Source organism: Esox lucius, chromosome 4 (assembly GCF_011004845.1).
Source record: "Esox lucius isolate fEsoLuc1 chromosome 4, fEsoLuc1.pri, whole genome shotgun sequence".
NCBI classification, from domain to species: domain Eukaryota; kingdom Metazoa; phylum Chordata; class Actinopteri; order Esociformes; family Esocidae; genus Esox; species Esox lucius.
In genome coordinates, this window is record NC_047572.1 from 22,157,703 (window position 1) to 22,176,209 (window position 18,507).

An 18,507-nucleotide genomic window follows, 5' to 3' on the forward strand; every position below is an offset into this window, starting at 1 on the left:
AAATTTTCCCTGATAAATCAAAGTGCATATAGACGCAGTGCACATAGTCCTTCTGAATGTTTCCCCGATCAATCCAACGACAGCCAGCCCCACCCAGCAGGCTAGTGAAGCCACGAAACAGTTACCCATAGTATAGAATATAATATATATATATTTTTTTTCATAAGTAAGAAGATAACAGTCATGAACATTATTAAATACAGTCAACACCAATGTTATATACAGTATCGCACTGCAAGGTCTGGCTTCATTGGCCCCCAATTGTCCGACTCCAGCACGAAACATCGGATAGCTCGCTACATAGTCACAACAGAAATATGGGATCACAATACAATGACAAGTCTGAAGTGTTTTTCTAGATGCCGTCAGTGTGTCGATCGATACCCTAGGCCCTTTGTAGACCATGCCCGGTGGTCAGACCAGCGTCCAAAGCTCACGTTTTTTTGTAGGTTCTGATGGTGAGTTTGCTTGTTGTTTTGAAGCTGCCTCTATTCCGAGTGATTAATAAACGTTTTGATGAGTAAAGCCATCTCTTTCACAGATTAATGCCATTACATTCAATCCAAGATAAGGCATTGTTCATGTGTTTAATGTTCACCACGAAAGGAAAAAGTAATGCTTTCAAATGAAGGTTTATGAGGTATTTCTGTATTAGAGTTTTATGTCAATGAGAAGCCTGCATGAACATACACAATAATACAAACACTCACGCACGCACGCACGCACGCTCGCACGCATGCACACATACACACACACACACATACGCATCCATGCACATACATATACACTCACACGCTTGCACACGCCCACACACACACACATACATAAATATGAGCTCAAACGATTAGGGGATGCAAATGTGCATGACAAAAATATGATCCTTTCCTTAAATAAAATAAGGAGCAACAGTAAACCACTTATCCATCTGAGAGAAATGGAGAGGCAACTAACTGACCAAGTCCTGCTTTATATACTGTAGGTCTCTACCTGCTTCCCCCTGACACTTAAATCTTATTATATCTCTACTTCTGTATTTGTGTAAAATCAATAAAAAATACACATAACAGTCAAGGATCAAAGCGATCATTAGCAGTCCATAGGTTTAGGCAAATAAGCTACAGCTTATTCATGGTTTAACATTATTATTATTAATATTATTGTTACTCATATAGATTTCATATATATCCGTGTATAAATATATATATATATCCGTGTATATATATATATACACACACACAACTATATTTATAGATGTATTTGTTTTAAAGTTTGCAAGCACAAATAAGCTGCATTTATTGAACTTTAATATAACAGTCAAAGAGAGGATGGTTGATGAAGTGGTGAAATGAGAAGCAACCTCACATGGTAAAACGACCCTGTTTTTATCAGCCTTTTACTCTCCTTCCCTCGTGGCCTCTTCACCCAACCGCTCTGTATTAGAATAATCATAAAACGTGTGTGTGTGTCACCTCCTCCTGTCCCTTTGATGACTTGTCATTCTGAGAATGGGACCTGGAAAGTGAAAAGCCATCGTTCTCATTCTAGAATGGAATCAGGATGTGAGATGAGCACTTTAGCAAAGATGTCCTCATTGTGACAAGATCACAATCACAATAAAGCTTTCTTTTTTTTTTTTTTTTTTGTCTTTTTTTTTTTCTTTTCTCTTCGTTATTTTCGCACACAACGACCCCCGACGATGACGGTGCGCTGAAAAAAATTGCAGCCGCATCTCGGGAGCTTGACCCGTGACGACTCGTAGCTAGCTCACGCAAAACACGGCCGCCAAACAGTGGAGAGGCCCGCGCCTCACAGGCTCCTCAACGCCCTTAAGAGCCGCCAATCAAACCTGCTCGCCTACTTCCACATCCACCTCCTCTTCAAAGTTTAAATGTTTTTTTTTTCTTTTTAGTTTCGACTGGCCACCGGTTACAACACAATGCTCCACAAAGGAGAGAGAGAGAGATCAGAGAGGAGACAGAGCAAGAGAGAACCAACCAACCAATCAGCACACAGGAGCCAGAGACCTCCCCCAATCAGAGTTGTCTCAGACACAGAGAAAGAGACACACACCCCCCAAAGACACACACCCCGCGGGCGCGCGAGCACAGGCACAGACACGGGGGTGGGGGGTGGTCAGGGGGTGAGCCTGCCCCCGTGGCCCCTAGCCCAGGACTGTTGCAGGGTAAAAAGAACAGAGAGAGAAGGCAGGGTCCAGGTCAGGACAGCCATGCACCGGAGGCCGGGACCAGAGCCGTAAAGGGATGGTTTTTTACGTGAGCTGTTCCTCTGGTATGGTGAATCTGGGTCAGGACGAGACAACCACTGGATCAGAATGTTGCCATTCTTATTCAGGTCCGACGAGCCTCCTGTAAATTAGGAGAGCAGGGAAAGGAGCCTAAAATTCCAAATATTCTGTAGAAACTACCCATCGCTGGTAGTGCACGGAGACATTTTATAAATGTGTGTGTTGTTAATAGCTTGGCCTGATACTCACTGGGACAGGGCGCCAGGCGACAGATGCGTATGGTCTCCGGCTTGCTGTCCAGACACAGACCGATGGTGTTGTCACGTGTGTGACACAGCGCCTGCCTCTGTTGGGTCCCGTTGGCACAGGTCACCGTGCACTGTGTTCGCACACACACACACGCACACGCAAACAGACACGCACACACACGCACAGACACGCACACACACGCACACAAACGCACACACATGCACACACACACACCTGCCTTTTAGGAATCTAGCCTTGTGATAATTTCGCAGCAAAATCATATATTTTCTATTTCAAAGAAAAATCATATCTTTCCTAACCAGAACCTTAGCCTAACTAAACCTTCAACCTAACCTTAAACCCTAACCCTAACTTAACCTTCAACCTAACCCTATTATTTTGCCTAAACGTAACCATAAATGTCCATGTTCCTTAACAAGACGGGTGAAAGGTCCTCACTAGGTAAAATGTTCTGTACTATCCTTTTCCAGTCCATACACACACACACACACACCTACACATGTGCTTTCACACGCCACAAAAACCCAACACATTTAAATGCTTAAATATAAACCTATTCCTAACACTAGCCATAGACTTGACCCCAGATGATCCTTCTCCGACCTTCCTCACCTGGGACCAGGGCCCTACTCTCCACTGTGCGGGGCAGAGCTCTCTGTTGCAGGGACGCCGCGCCTCAGGTCGGTCGTCGTTGCAGTTCTTGCTGTGGATGGGTCGCTTGTTGCCGTTTTCTAAGGGTTGGACGCAGTGAACAGACCGACTCTGGAAGCCGGTTTTCCCACATGTCTTACTGCACGTCTCCCATGGTCCCGCCTCCCAGCTGCACACAGAGAACAGACACTTACACGGGCTGGTAGGAACAGAATCTATTTTGGACAATAGCCCGCTTCTTTTTCTAACTTCTTTGCTGTTGGCAGGATCACGTCTACGGAACAAGGAGTAAAGTCAAACATTACATCAGCGCGAACACGACGCTCACAAAGACAGCCATACGTACACGGGCTGGGAGCACTCTTTCACGTTGCAACTTCGGCTGATGGTATGGTCCTTCTTGATGTTCTCGCAGTAGCGGCGGTGGACCATCTTACTGTCCGCTTTCCTTCGGCAGCCGTATCGGGTGACCTGCTTACCTTTTCAGGCAGAACAAAAACACCCGTTAGACAAAGAGCTCCTTACCCAGAAACCAGCCCGTTCCCCCAGACCCTCTGTATTTTCCAGTCCTACTGGTGTCGGTATAAAATACCTCCCCCACAGGGCTTAGAGCAGTAGGACCATTTCTTCAGTGCCCACTCGTAGAAGGAGGTGTCATCCAGAAGCATGTTGCTTTCGATGGTAGACAGCAGATCCATGTGGATGATGTACTTATAGTACAGGTTCACCTTGTTATTACCATGGGACCGCACCTGGACACAAGGAGACAACCCCGTTATTGGTTTTCCAGCCCAACCATAGAGTCAGCCCTGACTCAGGAGCGTCAAACCACGAGCAGAACATGGGCGGCGACGGAATGGCGTGTGTACCATGATGAGGACCCCGTGTCTGAGCGGCCCTTTGGTCTGAATGGTCTCCTTCTCATTTTCATTGTTTATGTACTCCCACTCCACGCCTTTCTCTATGACCGAGCGGGATTCTGGGAATTCTCCCTCCGCATTGAGGAAGAATTGTCCTGAGGCCTGGTTCTTCACGGCTGGGGAGAGAGGAAGGGTTTTAGAAGACTTAGGTATGCCCACGCGGCCGTGCATGCACACTAACACACGCTCTCTCAGACAGGCTCTCAGGGCCCCGCCCCTATCCACATGCAGCTAAGCCCGGATCTCCAGATGTCCGTCATTCCCCATTGCCGTGGCAACAGAGCAGTGCAGGGCAGTCCATGTCCACAGACATGCAAGCTCACACGTGAAAACACACGTTTCATACCTAGGATGTGTGGGGTTGGGTCGATCTCCTGGATCAACAGGTGTCTTGCCCCTCGAGGGATTTCAATTACTTTGAGGTAACCTGAAATGAAAACACAAATTTTCTTCAGACACTGAGGGGACAAAATGATTGGTATAAAACATTGATCTGAAATGGCCAGCTCCTAGATTTGCACATAGTCCAACCAGGCATGTTAAGGTATGAGATAATGATATGTCCTGTATTCATTAAAAAAAAAAGCCCATGAATGTGTAAGAGTGTCCAAGATTTAGACAGGTACTGCATATACACAGATGACTGACAAATTAAAGGAAAACCCTGAATACATGAGGAGGAACATAATGAACGCAATGCTTCCACAATACAATGCTTCCACACTATTGTTCTGTACGATACAATTAAGCAATTAACATCCTATCATGCTCAGTGGGATATAATAAATGCTGAGGAGGACCAGCTGACCTCGGTATTTGATCAAAATGGCAAGAGGAAAGGATCTAAATGTTAAACGGGGCTCTCCACCACTGCCATGAAAACAGCAAAATGAGGGAATGTCTTTTGGAAGAATGGCGTTCCCACCCTGCAGTAGAGTTCCAGAGACATGACACATTGAAGTTGTTCTGGAGGCTTGCGGTAGCTCAACACCTTACTGAGACACTGTATTATACATACCCATACAGCAATAAAATATGTATTTATGGCCATATACATTAAAAGACTTAACATATATTTTAAAATACATGATCATATATGGTCATAATTACATATTTCAATCTGACATATATAAAAAATTGCTAATTCTTCTATATTTTGACATATATGTAAATGTCTTGATCAAACCAAATGTATGTTTACGAGATATATGCTCATATAAAACACATAAGTTACATACATATATACATTTTCCGAATGGGTACAGTATATATACACATTTGAAATATGCTAGAATTATTGTATTTGACATTAGGCCAAGCTCCTCATGTTATACATTTTAAATCATCCTTTTCAAGGTGATGACAGCAGACTGCTTTAGGGAGGAAATGTTGGGTCACGTTCAACTACATCAATTATTTTTAACTGGCTGGTAAGAATGTAGTTACCCAAAGTATCTTCTAAAACGGTCCCTGGCATTTGGGATTATTTTGCCAGGTTAACGCATACTAGCAGTTGGACTATTCAGAACAATGCTTAAGTACACTATTATGGCCTCCCAGAGAAGCCTTTACCAGGATACATTTTCACTAAACATTATTGTTCATCTGAGGATCAAATGTTCTCTCTACAGTTTTTATGCTCTTTAAAAAAATACTTTAACTGCTGTGTTGTAAGTGATGTCAGTCAGGGTCAATTCCAGGAAATTGATCCAAATATTGTTTTTGTCCTTATTTCATCTGGATGAAATCTATTTAACAGGAAGTCACAGCCTACAGTTTGACATCATCCGTGGGTGTGGATCCTTCTCGTATGTTACAGTTTCTCTCAATCACTTTGGCTCATTTTTCGAAACAGTCTTAACATTCTCTAAACTGTAGTGCAATTGTCACAACTATTTCATGGGACATCACAACTCTATGGCATGTCAGTAAAATGTAGTAACACACACAAAACATTTAATTCATGTTTCAAAACCTAGTTATTGTAAATTGGCCAGTGCCACCAAAATGAAAAGCTTTTTGTCATCGTGTAAGCTGCACTGGTCATTTTATTTTTGATGTTCTTTCATTTTTTACGTAGTTCTGTAAAAAACAACAAATTGCACCTCCTCACGGTACGTAACACTACAAGTTCCCATCTTCTTGGTGGACATCCTGTCACTCTTGTTGGTCTGTCAAGAGATTTTCATCAACATTTCATTGAATGTTTTCCCTTGTGATGCACCGGGGGAAAAAATCCTCTTCCGATTCCTATTTCAATACTACGTCACCTGGCAGGACATTTGTCAATTTAGCAGACATCACAAACATTCCATGCTGTAGATATTTATGGAATATACATGTATGTCTGACAGATTTGATAATTGAGTGGATCATTTTTCATGCGATGGCTCACACGATGAAAGAATGTTTAGAAGTTGTGATGAGTATGACAATTTCATTAAGAATCAACTTAGCAGTTTTGATCAGCAAGCCATGTGCATGTAGGTATTGTGCCTTTTGTAGACAACTGTTCTTATTCTTTTGCACACATGCCAAAACATGCGCAATTTGTAAATGAACAATACATTTTGAATCTGGTGTGAACAAGAAAGGAATTGTTTCCGAGATTTAAACGTATTGTTTTGAATTTATTTCAACAGGACGTGATTCAGGTCAGCTCATTGCCTCTGTGTTACCAGTAGAGGGGGCTCTTCAGTAAGGAATCCAGCAGATCTGTAACCACATCAATGGCCCATCAATCCTAAATGAAACCCTAGGCCATGTGTGGTGAAGGGCTTGACAGATGTAACGTATCTAGTGATAGTTCCAACTTGCTCTTGTAAAGGCTTGGTGTAAAATTCCCCAAATGACTATGAAATCGTCTTATATCATTAGACATTCATGGGGTGTAAGGCTCATGGGTACACTGGACATTTGGCCCCAAGAGCAGTAGGTCTACATAGGTCAGGAAAGTAACCTTGTCATGGCGGATTTAAAACCACAGGGGCAACAACGGGAGACTTGCAGAGCAGACTTGATTGACAAGCCCGGGGTTTCTTCTGCAGAAAGAAACGTGTCCTATGCTGTGAACCTCCCGGAAATCAGAGTGCAAAAACGTCTACATTTGAGTCAATGTCTTAGGTAGCTGAAACTCTCATTACTACAAGTCATTACTACAACGACAAACTAAGAGCCTTTGATTCAATGACCAATACATGCACATTACCCAATGACACAACTGTTATATTCATTTACATCTTTTGGCCTGTACATCTTACAATGCCTACACGTGACCAGAGATTTCTATCGGATAAACACTATGGTTCACCCATCTAAACCACATTTGACCACGTTTGTGTCTCTTCCGGATCTGGGTCATCACCTCCTCAGGTACCAGGTCATAAAGACTGTTGGCATTGGTCCCTGTCTGGCAGAGAGTTGGTGGCATGTTGCGTGTGTTCGTGTGTACCTTGTTTCTTGGCACTGCGGTTGAAGTCGTTCTCGATGATCTTGCATCTGGTGTTGTCCCCTCCACAGACGCCACACATGTCCTCCTGTAGGGACGAGCCTATCGCGCCGTCACAGCCCACTTTCTGCAACACACACCCACACACACACACACACACAGGTCGGTCTGAATAATGGCCTCCCATTTTGTAACCCTGCGTAGAAATATGTGAAAACACATCCACATTCAGGGACACGCACACTGACCTCACATTCGCCACGCACACACACACTGTACGGGTCTTTGTACGAGCAGTGTGTTCCGTCTTGGACCAGCCTCTGCATGTCAATCTTGTCTCTGGTCTCCTTGGACTGGCAATGTAGGTGGCAGCGCTTCAAAGCTACGCAAGCACACAAACACACACACACACAAAAACACACAAACACACACACATTATAGCACTTCATTTACATCCATTGTGAAACAGAGTCGCACACAGAAACACACAGTGTAGACGAATGCTTAATCTTGACAAGCCTCTCTTCAATTTCCTATGTTCTTTTGGAGTGTGTGTTCACTATGACTATATCTGACAGCACTAGAGAACAGGCTGTAAAGGGATCTAGGTATACTACCCATGTGAATAACTGTCTGAGAGGAAGTCTTTAGAGAGAACCCACGATGAGGGGAACGAGAGACAGGGGGGAGATTTCGGAAGAACAAGGAATCCACAGCATATGTCCCCTGCAACGACCTTACAACCTGGGGACAGTTGGGCCAGGAGGAATCATGTCCAGCCTGCATGGAGACAGATGTGTGGGTACCCTGACTGGCTATGCATTCTGGCATGGCAGATTAGTGGCTATGTCGGTCTAACTGTTGAATGTGTATCTCTACTTGAAACCAAACACATCGTACAGAGATTAACAACAGGTTTCCCTGTGATCACTTTCTGAGAAGACTCTGTCTCTGGCGCCCGGCGTTCCGAATTCACTGTGATTTTGGAAATTATAAAAGCTGAGTATTATAAAAGCTGAGTCACTGAACCATGATCCCCGGGTGACGAGAGCGTTGTCAATACCCGATCACCCTGACCTGCATGCCCCCTTGGACGACATAGGCAGCTGGATTGATAAATGCTTGGAAACAAGTGGATTTTTACCTCCTCATTTAGGAGGAAGCTGAAAGCTAAATACACAGCTTCCACAGAACTTCCACACGGCTAATGCTAATCTGTACAATGACCATGCACTAATGGAGTACAGTCAAACCGCTCTCTCTACTCCCTCCTCTCTCTCCCATATACAAGGGCAGGTCTTGCTGCAAAAGCATGGCGTTTAGAAAGGACAAGAGTTGAGACAAACAGTTTAGCATGGGAAGTGTTCCACTGGATGCAGTTGCTGTGTGACCCTGGATTAAACGGAGAGACGAGTCAGCATTTGTTTTCCAGCTCCGCTCTTCACCGGGACCGTTGGTTAATATGCAATAACACCACCGCCTCCCCTTAAGGAGTGTATCAACATGCTGACGTGAGAGTGTTGTTGGAGACACGGTGTGATGAAAAAGAATTGGGAATCCCAGGTCTCATGGTTTAATAAGCTCTTTACGTTCTGGCTCAGTTTGACTTGCAGTAAGCACAGCGGTTTCACTTCCATAAATTATGTTCGGATGCTCTTTTCTCTGGGTTGATCAACAGAACTATATGACAGTTAGTAATACATTTTTGCTGCGTGGGAATTGTCGTAGTTAAGACATAACTGCCATATATCCGTCAGATTGTCAGTGATCAGATGCCGTGAATCATCAGTGTCGATTAGTGTTGTTCACCCTCGGATTATCACAGAGGAACAATATTCTGTGAGATTATATTTCTCTCATCCATAGATACAGAACCATGGTTTCACCCTTAGAAATAAGAATCTGTCATTGTGAGCCATGAATAAACATGAGTTTATTTGTGAGACATGAATAAACATGAGTTTATTAATGGATCCCAAGTGATGTATCAGTGCTGTGGCGCCATCTTTAGGAATAATGATCATTATTGGTAAATCTATTTAGAGTCCTGATAGTCCATTGGTAGATGCTCTACAGCCTCTACATATCACTAACACTTCAACTAAACCCTAACACTAAACTTAACCCATTCTAATCCTAACCAAAGTTACCTATAAAATGATAGCTTGTTGACATATAATTTATCTAGAGTGACATACATTAGTGAGTGCATGCAATGTCATAATCTTTAAAACCTGGGCTGTTGTGGGAATTGAACCCAGAAGCACCACACTCTACTAACTGAGCCACACAGTTATTTGATGAACCATTGCTGTACTATTTAAGTATTTCATTTGATCTAGTTAAGGTGTTTTCTGTGCCAATGAGAATTTTACAATACAAAATGCCAGCATAATTTGTTCTACTTTAGCAGCTAGCATATCCAAGTTAACATATCTGAGTCAGCCAGTCAAAAGATAGAATATATAATAGAATATAATTCACCAAATGCTGACTAGCTACTGTTGCTGAGATAGTAGCAAGCAAGTCATGCCCAAAGTAGTACAAGGTCAAATTTTTCTGACAGGTAGAATGCATAGATTCTATTACTGAGTTGCTTCACTGTTCTCTCAAGGTATTTTAAAGTGCATTAGTAACTGTATGTCTCTCTGTATGAGAGTGCCGGCTGAATGTCGAATTGCAGGGTTCAAATGTGGTTCAGCCTCTACGCTACATGACGAAATAATACTTACAAACTTATTCACTTAGTTTCACAAGTTTGAGAACCAGATTAGAGAAGAGGTTAAACCAAAGAATGTAACTTTCAAACTTATCTGGGTCGAACTGCCCCAGAACATAAGGGCATGGTTAAACAGGAGGTGTTGTCTGTAAATCACACAGCCTGCCTGGCTGGGGAAAGATTGAAAGGGAGATTGGGAGAGAGAGATAGGGGAGAGAGATAGAGGGAGAGATGGAGGAGAGAGAGATAGAGGGAGAGAGATAGAGAAGAGAGAGATAGAGGGAGAGAGATGGAGGAGAGAGTGATAGAGGGAGAGAGATAGAGGGAGAGAGATGGAGGAGAGAGTGATAGAGGGAGAGAGATAGAGAAGAGAGAGATAGAGGGAGAGAGATAGAGAAGAGAGAGATAGAGGGAGAGAGACAGAGAAGAGAGAGAGGGAGAGAGATAGAGGGAGAGAGAGATAGAGAAGAGAGAGATAGAGGGAGAGAGATAGAGGAGAGAGAGAGGGAGAGAGATGGAGGAGAGAACTGGAAGAGATAGTGTTCTTAAAGGGATACTGTGTAAAATCCTACCTCTAACGTTAACAAGACTGAATTTAAACCATAACATGACTTGTCTCATCCTCGTCTTCTCTTACCAAACGAGACCAGAATAGTAATAGCTAGTCCAGGGTGGTTTAGGATGGGCAGGATAGGACTGCATGTGTCTATAGCCAGTATGATGAGGCAATTTGGCAGAAAATATTTTAGAAACATTAACTTTAAACATTTCATGCAGATGTCTTCTGGGCTTTAATGCTGGTGTCCATGCTACTAGTACCGTAAAAATCGAGCCTGGTCTCAGGGGGAATATGCAAACAATGTTATGGAAATCTTTGAGAGACATATTACGTCAGGTTAAATAATGTGAGAGTAAAGCCCGGCCGTTGGAGGCAATAGTGAGTGCAATAAGAGTTCAATAGACAAGCTGTTGGGTCGGGGATGGTGGATGGATGGGAACATCCGGGAATTATTCTCCGCTGATCACAAGTTCAAACCCAATCAGAGGCAAATCTTTTTATCAAACCATAACCCCAGAACTGTGATAACTAATTTTAACCAATCCTTTTTAGTTCCATAACCTTAAACCCCAGTGCCGTGACACCAAACCTTAACCCAAAACGTAACCCAAACGATACCCTAACGTTAACTGTAACCTTAAACTGCATTGGTGGGGTATAATAGCGACCTTGGTAACACCATTACTTGGGTTATCCCTATTTGGAGCAGCAGGTAGTGCACATGTCTGGGGAGCTGAACATAGCAACTTTGAGACTGGCTGCCTGCCAATCGCCAAAATATTGTGTGTTTTGGGTACATGTGTAATGTATGATACGTTTTATTAGCATTCGTAAAACGTTTTAGTAGCGTTCGTAACATATAATACGTTTTAGCTAATTTGTGTTACATGTTTTGGTAGCGCATTGTAATGTAAGCTAACGTAATGTAACATATAATAAAAAATAATGTGTCAAAGTACGGCCCCTTTAAACAACAGGTTGTTGTTTTAAGGTTCAAAGACGGCAGTTCTGTTTTGATCAAACAATGATCCGCAGCAAACCAGACAGCAATCAAATGTATTTCACACATCAGCGGGTGTCACAACGGGCCCAACGCTAGTCGTTCTGCCTCTCATTCTTCCTCCACATGCTCTGAGTATCGGCAGACACAGACTTTCCCACCCAAGCCAGAGATTTTCTCAGCTTTGACCGCGTGTGTCGGCTACTCACGGTCAGCGTGTTCAAAAGGCAACCAGTGGTGCATTCTGCTTTGGAACTCAAATTCCGAGTCCAGCCTGCGGCACTGCTCCTCTCTGAAGTCACTGTACAGGTCCTCACACTCCTGGCTGTTACACAGCTGGAACTGGTAGTTAGAACCCAGACAGGTACGACCTCCATTAGCAGGCCTGGAGAGCACAGGGGGGGGGATGGGTGAGGAGGGGGGTGGATGGGGGGGGTCAGAGACGGGTAGACTTGTTACACTTGGCCCGCGTGAACGGTGAGTACGCTCTGCCACGCTGGGGCAAGCGCTGACGCTCTGTCCGCCGTGATCCCGTGGACGTCACGCCATGCTGGTGCTGCCGATGTTGACTCACATGGGGTTGTCACATTCGCGGGTCCGGAACTGCACCCCTCCTCCGCAGGTGCGGGTGCACGATCCAAACTGGCTCCACACGCCCCACCCACCATCCTGCTTAATCATGTCATGGGTCAGCCAAATACAGTGGCCGTTGAAGCAGTGCTGTGGTAGGACGAGAGAACACGCGACAGGGTTACCGTTAGCGTCTGGGGCGTGTCTGGGCGTGCGCGCAGTGCGGGCGTTTGCGTACCTTCCCGTCACCACACATGGTGCCGTCGATCGGCGGCCCTTTCTTGGTCTTGCAGAAAAACGGGTTGTCAGGGTGGCTACACCACAGCTGCTTGCAGGGGTCAAATGTCCGGTACTGCAGTGGACAGACAGAGAGACATCCTCACACACACACTCTCTCACTTTACCCAGAGACACCCTTTAACCGGGTCTTTACCGTAGCATTTCAACAGAGGCAGAAGGCAAGCTACCACCGGTCTTATATACGCACCCAACCAAACCGAATATTCCAGAAATCACCTCAGACCTACTACACCAGAGAGAACTGACCAAGAGGACTACTGACTGTACTGCACATGAACAAGAAAATACAGGAAAAGCTACAAGACCACAATAACATCCATAGGAGTCTGGACGATACATTACTGTAATCACTGTTACAACACCATGGCTGGTCATGAAGCCAGAGAGCATGCAGACAAAAACCAAAGAGGATGAGGACAGAGACTCTATGACTGAGAGACCCTGACGCTCTGTGGGGTCAGAGATGAGGGCAGTGAGGGCAGAGGGTGATAGGTCGAAGGTCAAAAGGACCAGTCATTGGTTTCCCACTGGATCGGATAAAGTTATCCTTGATCAGTTTTGCCTTCCATGCCCCTAACGGTTAAGGAAAGTCCTCTCTCTCCCCTGTTTTCCTCCACTCTCCTCTCTGTCCCCCTTTCTAAAATAACAAAGTCAACACCCTGCCCAGAATGACCTCAGGTGACCCCTCCCATTGAGGACACAACAGGGCCAAAGATCAGCCGGTGGTTTGCATTGATGACATCAGCCTGATAGGCTGGCAAGCGACACTGCAGGACCCTAAACCTGAACATAGAAAACAGCTCTTGCTCCGGACCTCTCGGTCTGGCTGGACGTGACGTCTTGCTCTCTTTCCAATATTTCTTTATGAAATGCCAAATGCTGACAGAGATTTAAAGTAACAGGCGCCGTGGGTGTGTCAGGGTTGAGCTCATTTCCTATGGTTGACTTTGTCTGGCTATGGGATCCAGGAAAGCTGAGAACGAATCCAGAATTTTCTTTTTTTCTATTTATTTTTTTTGGTACTGAATGGAAACCATAAACAGAGTGTTTAGAATTCTGCAGAACACATGCCAGTCACGATAATGTGACGATGGTACAACAACGACAACAATACTGTCGAGGGTAAGAGTGTCACCTCACCTGTGTTCCCGTCTGGCCCACCTTTTGCAGCTAAAGGAATGAATGGTTTGACAAGAGAATAAAGGGTAATCTAGCAACGTGTGCAAACCCCTGCAAAGTGAGAGGTCAGCTCAACTCTCAATCACACAACTGCTCCCGAGACAGGTCGGTCTGTCTGAAAAGATCCGCTTTTCAGTCAATGTAACATATTTTTTTCCGTTCAGCAGATACTCTTAAGGAATTTGGTTTAAGGGCCTTGCCTAACAGCACAACAGATTCGTCCACCATCTTGAATCTGGGATTTAAACTAGTGACATTTTTTGGCACCCTTGATGTAGATTTGCGAAAGAGATTTTGTTTATGAAGTGATACTTAATTATAGATGGTTTATATTTGGGCAAAATTATCAGCAACCCGGTTTTCATTAACTGACATTGAGGAGAGAACATCCCTGTGCCTCCAACATATAATGATTTGGAGAACACATTGGGAGCCACCTTAGCCCATAAATCCATGTAGAATCTTTTCAGATCCAATAAATTTTTCATCCGTGCTTATGGACTTCTCAGTCAAGTTCAACTCAGTGGTAACTTGTCGATATGGCCATTGTCCATAATCCTCTCTACTGTGGATTTTTAATGCGTGCTCTGGGTAACCCGGATTGCAGCCGTGCTTCAACCTCGTGGATGAAGCTGCCATCAGTACAGGATCATTCTGCGATGGCAAAACCTAACAATGGCGCGCGTGGCCCCGAAAAGCCAAAGCACACGTTCCAATCCAAGTCCCAATGTCTTGGGTTTCCCCCTGACAATACGCGAGCGGAAAAAGGTGTTCATACTTACTGAAGCTGACTGTACGTTAAGACCGGCCTAAAGAGTTGTGAAAGCGTCATCCTTCTGTGAGCCCTTACCGCGGTGCACATCATGTAGCCAACGCCAAAGTCAAAGCGGCACTGTTCGTTCATGGAGTAGTGCAGACCAGGAAGACTTGGCAGGGAAGGCCATTTGTGTTCATAGGGGTCATCCCGGAGGCAGTCATAGGATCTGGGGAGGGGGGGGAGGCAACACAAACGTGGGCTGACAGAGTTCTAGCTGTATCTTCGTTGTTGTTTTTTAACGACTGTGGCATAATAGAGAATTTAACTGAAACGTTAATCGAAAACGTCGTCTTTTACTGTAAGAACGATTATTTGACTGTAATACTTGTCGACTGAAAAACCACACACAGTGAAAGCTGAGCCCTGTGACAGTTCCTTTACTTTGTTTCATGCCTGAGTCATTTGGTTCTGGTGAAAATGAATGTTAAAAAATAAAAAGCTGTTTGGATTGCAAAGTGCGTAGCACTTGAACGCTCTGTTGTGCGTGCGTGTGTCTCTGAGACTCACTGTAAATATCGCCCAAGCTCCTGCTGGCTACACCGGGACCAGTGAAACCGATGGAAGGCAGCTTGCACCAGCGGGGCCATAATGCTCCCCATGGGCACCTCGTCTCCACAACGATTCCCCTGGCCGTCGTGTTCCATGCCCAGCCTGGGGCGAGAGAAGGAGAGGGGAAGCAGCAGGTAATTCTTCATAAGAGGAAATGTGTATGGGTCTGCTTTCATGTTTTATTTTGGATAGTGTGTGTGTGTGTGTGTGTGTGTGTGTGCTCACACATGTCCTGTCTCGTGTGCTACCACAAAGGCAGAAGAGAAGCCGTCCTCATGGTTCAAAGTACAGCTCCTCACTGGGTGACACATCCCCGTTACTGGAGCATACCCTGAAGCAGTCAGGAAGAGGAAAAGAGAGAGGGAGGGAGGGAGGAAGAGAGAGAGGGAGAGGGGGAGAGAGAGGGAGAAAAGAAAGAGCATGTCTTTCGATTTTAACTCCCTCACAATGAACTGAAACCACTCAATTGTTTCAGATCTTTGGCCTGCCTGTGTGTCTTTTATGGCTATGTACCATCTCTGGCTAATGTCTCTTAGGGCTCTGCTCCCCCTAGAATCTAATAGGTCTGTGGTTGTAGTCTCTGAGTTCTTCCTGCAGGTCTTCGGTTGTTGTCTTTAATTTCTTCCAAAAAGGTTTGTGGTTGTAGTCTTTGAGTTCTACCAGCAGTTCTATAGTTGTAGTCTCTGATTTCTGACAGCAAGTCTATGGTTGTAGTCTCTGAGTTCTTCCTAGTAGGTCTGTGGCTGTAGTCACTGATTTCTTCCAGGAGGTCTGTGGCTGTAGGGTCTGAGTTCTTCCTAGCAGGTCTGTGGTTGTAGTCTCTGAGTTCTTCCTAGCAGGTCTGTGGTTGTAGTCTCTGAGTTCTTCCTAGCAGGTCTGTGGTTGTAGTCTCTGAGTTCTTCCTAGCAGGTCTGTGGTTGTAGTCTCTGAGTTCTTCCTAGCAGGTCTGTGGTTGTAGTGTATTGATTTTCTCTGTTGCTTGAGGCTGAAGCCAAGGGCAGCTGAAGGACAGCTGTAGTCCACTGTTAACTCCCCCGAGACAAGCTGCTCTCACTCTGTCTGCACTGAAAAACCACTAAACCATACACAACTACACAACAGAAGAAAGTGTGTGTGAGCACATCTATGTTTGTGCGTGTGTGTCTGTGTGTGCATTTCTGATTGTGTTCATGCCTGTAAATACTGAGGGTTTGTGTATTTCTGTGTTACCCTGCATGCCGGTAGGCCCGAACTCCTGTCGTGTGAGGAAGATAGCATGGTCATGGTATTCTGAATCTCCTGTGTCCGGTTTCTGCTGCAGGAAGGCCCAGCGACAAACATTCTCCAGACTCTGAGATGGATTTCCCAGCTCTATGAGACTCATGGACTAGACAGAGAGAGAGAGAAAAAGAGAGAGAGAGAGAGAGAGAGGGAAAAAAAGAGACAAAGGGAGAGAGAGAGGGAAGGAGAAAATGGAAAGAGGCAAATAAGGAGAAAAAATATATAGATTTTTTTATAGATTAGTCAGACGTATCTCTATAAAAAATCAGTCATTTGATTCTCCAATCAGATTCAGTCAAACATTCAAATGATTCAGTCCGATTTTCCTGTGACTGTATAATCAGATTCTGTCAAATGTTTATGGGATTTTATAATAAGATTCAGAAAGATGTTCAGGTGATTCTACAATCACATTCATTCAGACATTAAGGTGAATGTATAATCAAATTCAGTCAGATGTGATTGCAGAATCACCTGTGTATAATGTTATTCCGGTTCTGACCAGTAGGTGGAAGTGTTGCAGTGGCAGTCAGCTTTGGTGACCTGATGCAAAGGTGAACTGATGGACCTTTGGTGTTATAAGATAACTATGACTGATGTACTCAAAACCACAACCACATCCGATGTATATGTACCGTCCTGTATATACATCTTTCTGACAGAATTTTCAGACTTTTTGAAATTCTCACAGAACAATGTCCAAAGTATGAACACAAACCAACATAAAGAACAGATATCAAAACACCCCCTATTTTTAATACATGTGAGTTCAGATCAGCATCTGTGCTAAACAGTATGAGATATACATTATCACTACTGCTCTGCTCACATGATGGTGTATCAGATTTATATGATTCAAAAACCTCTCTATGTATTTATGCACATGCATACGTGTATATGCGTGTGTGTGCATTTGACAAATCTGCAGGCTGCCCAAGCACTGCTATCTTGCCATGGTAATTGGGAATGACAACTGGAGACCTGACATGAGCTGCATGTGGATAGGGGCAGGGCTAAATTGCCTTTCCAGGGGAGTGTGTGTCTGTGTGTGTACTTCGAAAAGTTCTATTGGGACCAGGCATTGACAGGAGAAGGGAGTTGGGAGGTGGGGGAGTATATTGTAAAATAGATAAAAGCTAATATGACCTTTTAACTTGTCATTAGGGTTAGGGTTAGCAGTGTCAGCAGGGGTAGCAGTATTACGCATTAGGGATTTTTTTATTTTTTATTGTCAGTTCTCAATTTGGTAGTATATCCAACATTAGTGTGTTTAGGTGTGTGTGTGACTGGTAAGGTGTGACCATAATACTAACCCTCATCTCAAAACATAACTCTAACACTGCTAACCCTAAACTTAACTTAAACCCTAAACAAACCCTAACCTCCAACATAACCCCAACCTTAACCTCGGTAACATAAACATAAAAGCCTTAACTTACATTTAACCCTAATCCCGAGCATAGTTATAACCCTAAACCTAATTCTAATACTAATCTAAACTTAACGCCAAGTCAGATAAAGCATCTTGTCAAAGTGAGGACTAGCAAAATATCCTCACTTCACATGCTAGTCATTGGTAAACTATTGCAGTGGTCCACACAAAGTAAACCAGGAACACACACTCTAACACATACACACACCCAAAAAACGCATGCACTTGCACACACTAACAGATAGAATTACACTCAAGCATCCGCTGTTCATTCTGTTTATGAATGAGAGGAGGCTATCATTGATTGTTTATCTTTGTCTGGACTTCCCATGATTCCCTGCTCCGGCCCACTGGGGGAAAAGTTGGTTGCATAATGACAGTGTTTCTGTGCGCTATGGTGCTGAACTGTGAAGGCGTGCGACTTTGAAAACCCTCCCCAGGGATCCATATGCTTTTAGTTCCTCTTTTGCCCAGTCCAGTGGAATAACAGGCTATAGGCCTCTGCAAGTGTGGAGGAGGTGTGTGTGTGTGTGTGTGTGTGTGCGCAAGATAGTTTATGTGGGTGTGGAGGGCTGCAGAAAACACTCC

At 44.3% G+C, this 18,507-nt stretch overlaps 1 protein-coding gene across 2 annotated transcripts in view; it reads right to left on the reverse strand.

Moving 5' to 3' along the window:
* Window positions 1-18,507, reverse strand: part of LOC109614569 (A disintegrin and metalloproteinase with thrombospondin motifs 2-like) — a 132,843-nt gene that overhangs the window by 4,774 nt on the left and 109,562 nt on the right. Inside the window, exons 6-22 of one of the 2 annotated variants that reach the window (XM_013133529.3) lie at window positions 16,437-16,593; window positions 15,453-15,558; window positions 15,186-15,329; window positions 14,712-14,844; window positions 13,823-13,852; window positions 12,621-12,734; window positions 12,387-12,532; window positions 12,022-12,197; window positions 7,783-7,916; window positions 7,538-7,661; window positions 4,433-4,513; window positions 4,036-4,202; window positions 3,759-3,918; window positions 3,513-3,645; window positions 3,128-3,335; window positions 2,495-2,624; window positions 2,274-2,366 (exon numbers count right to left, since the gene is read on the reverse strand). In XM_013133529.3, coding sequence (XP_012988983.2) covers window positions 2,274-2,366; window positions 2,495-2,624; window positions 3,128-3,335; window positions 3,513-3,645; window positions 3,759-3,918; window positions 4,036-4,202; window positions 4,433-4,513; window positions 7,538-7,661; window positions 7,783-7,916; window positions 12,022-12,197; window positions 12,387-12,532; window positions 12,621-12,734; window positions 13,823-13,852; window positions 14,712-14,844; window positions 15,186-15,329; window positions 15,453-15,558; window positions 16,437-16,593 — 2,236 coding nt within the window. The remainder of the gene's footprint in view (window positions 1-2,273; window positions 2,367-2,494; window positions 2,625-3,127; window positions 3,336-3,512; window positions 3,646-3,758; window positions 3,919-4,035; window positions 4,203-4,432; window positions 4,514-7,537; window positions 7,662-7,782; window positions 7,917-12,021; window positions 12,198-12,386; window positions 12,533-12,620; window positions 12,735-13,822; window positions 13,853-14,711; window positions 14,845-15,185; window positions 15,330-15,452; window positions 15,559-16,436; window positions 16,594-18,507) is intronic. The other variant, XM_013133530.4, reaches the window with a different exon arrangement.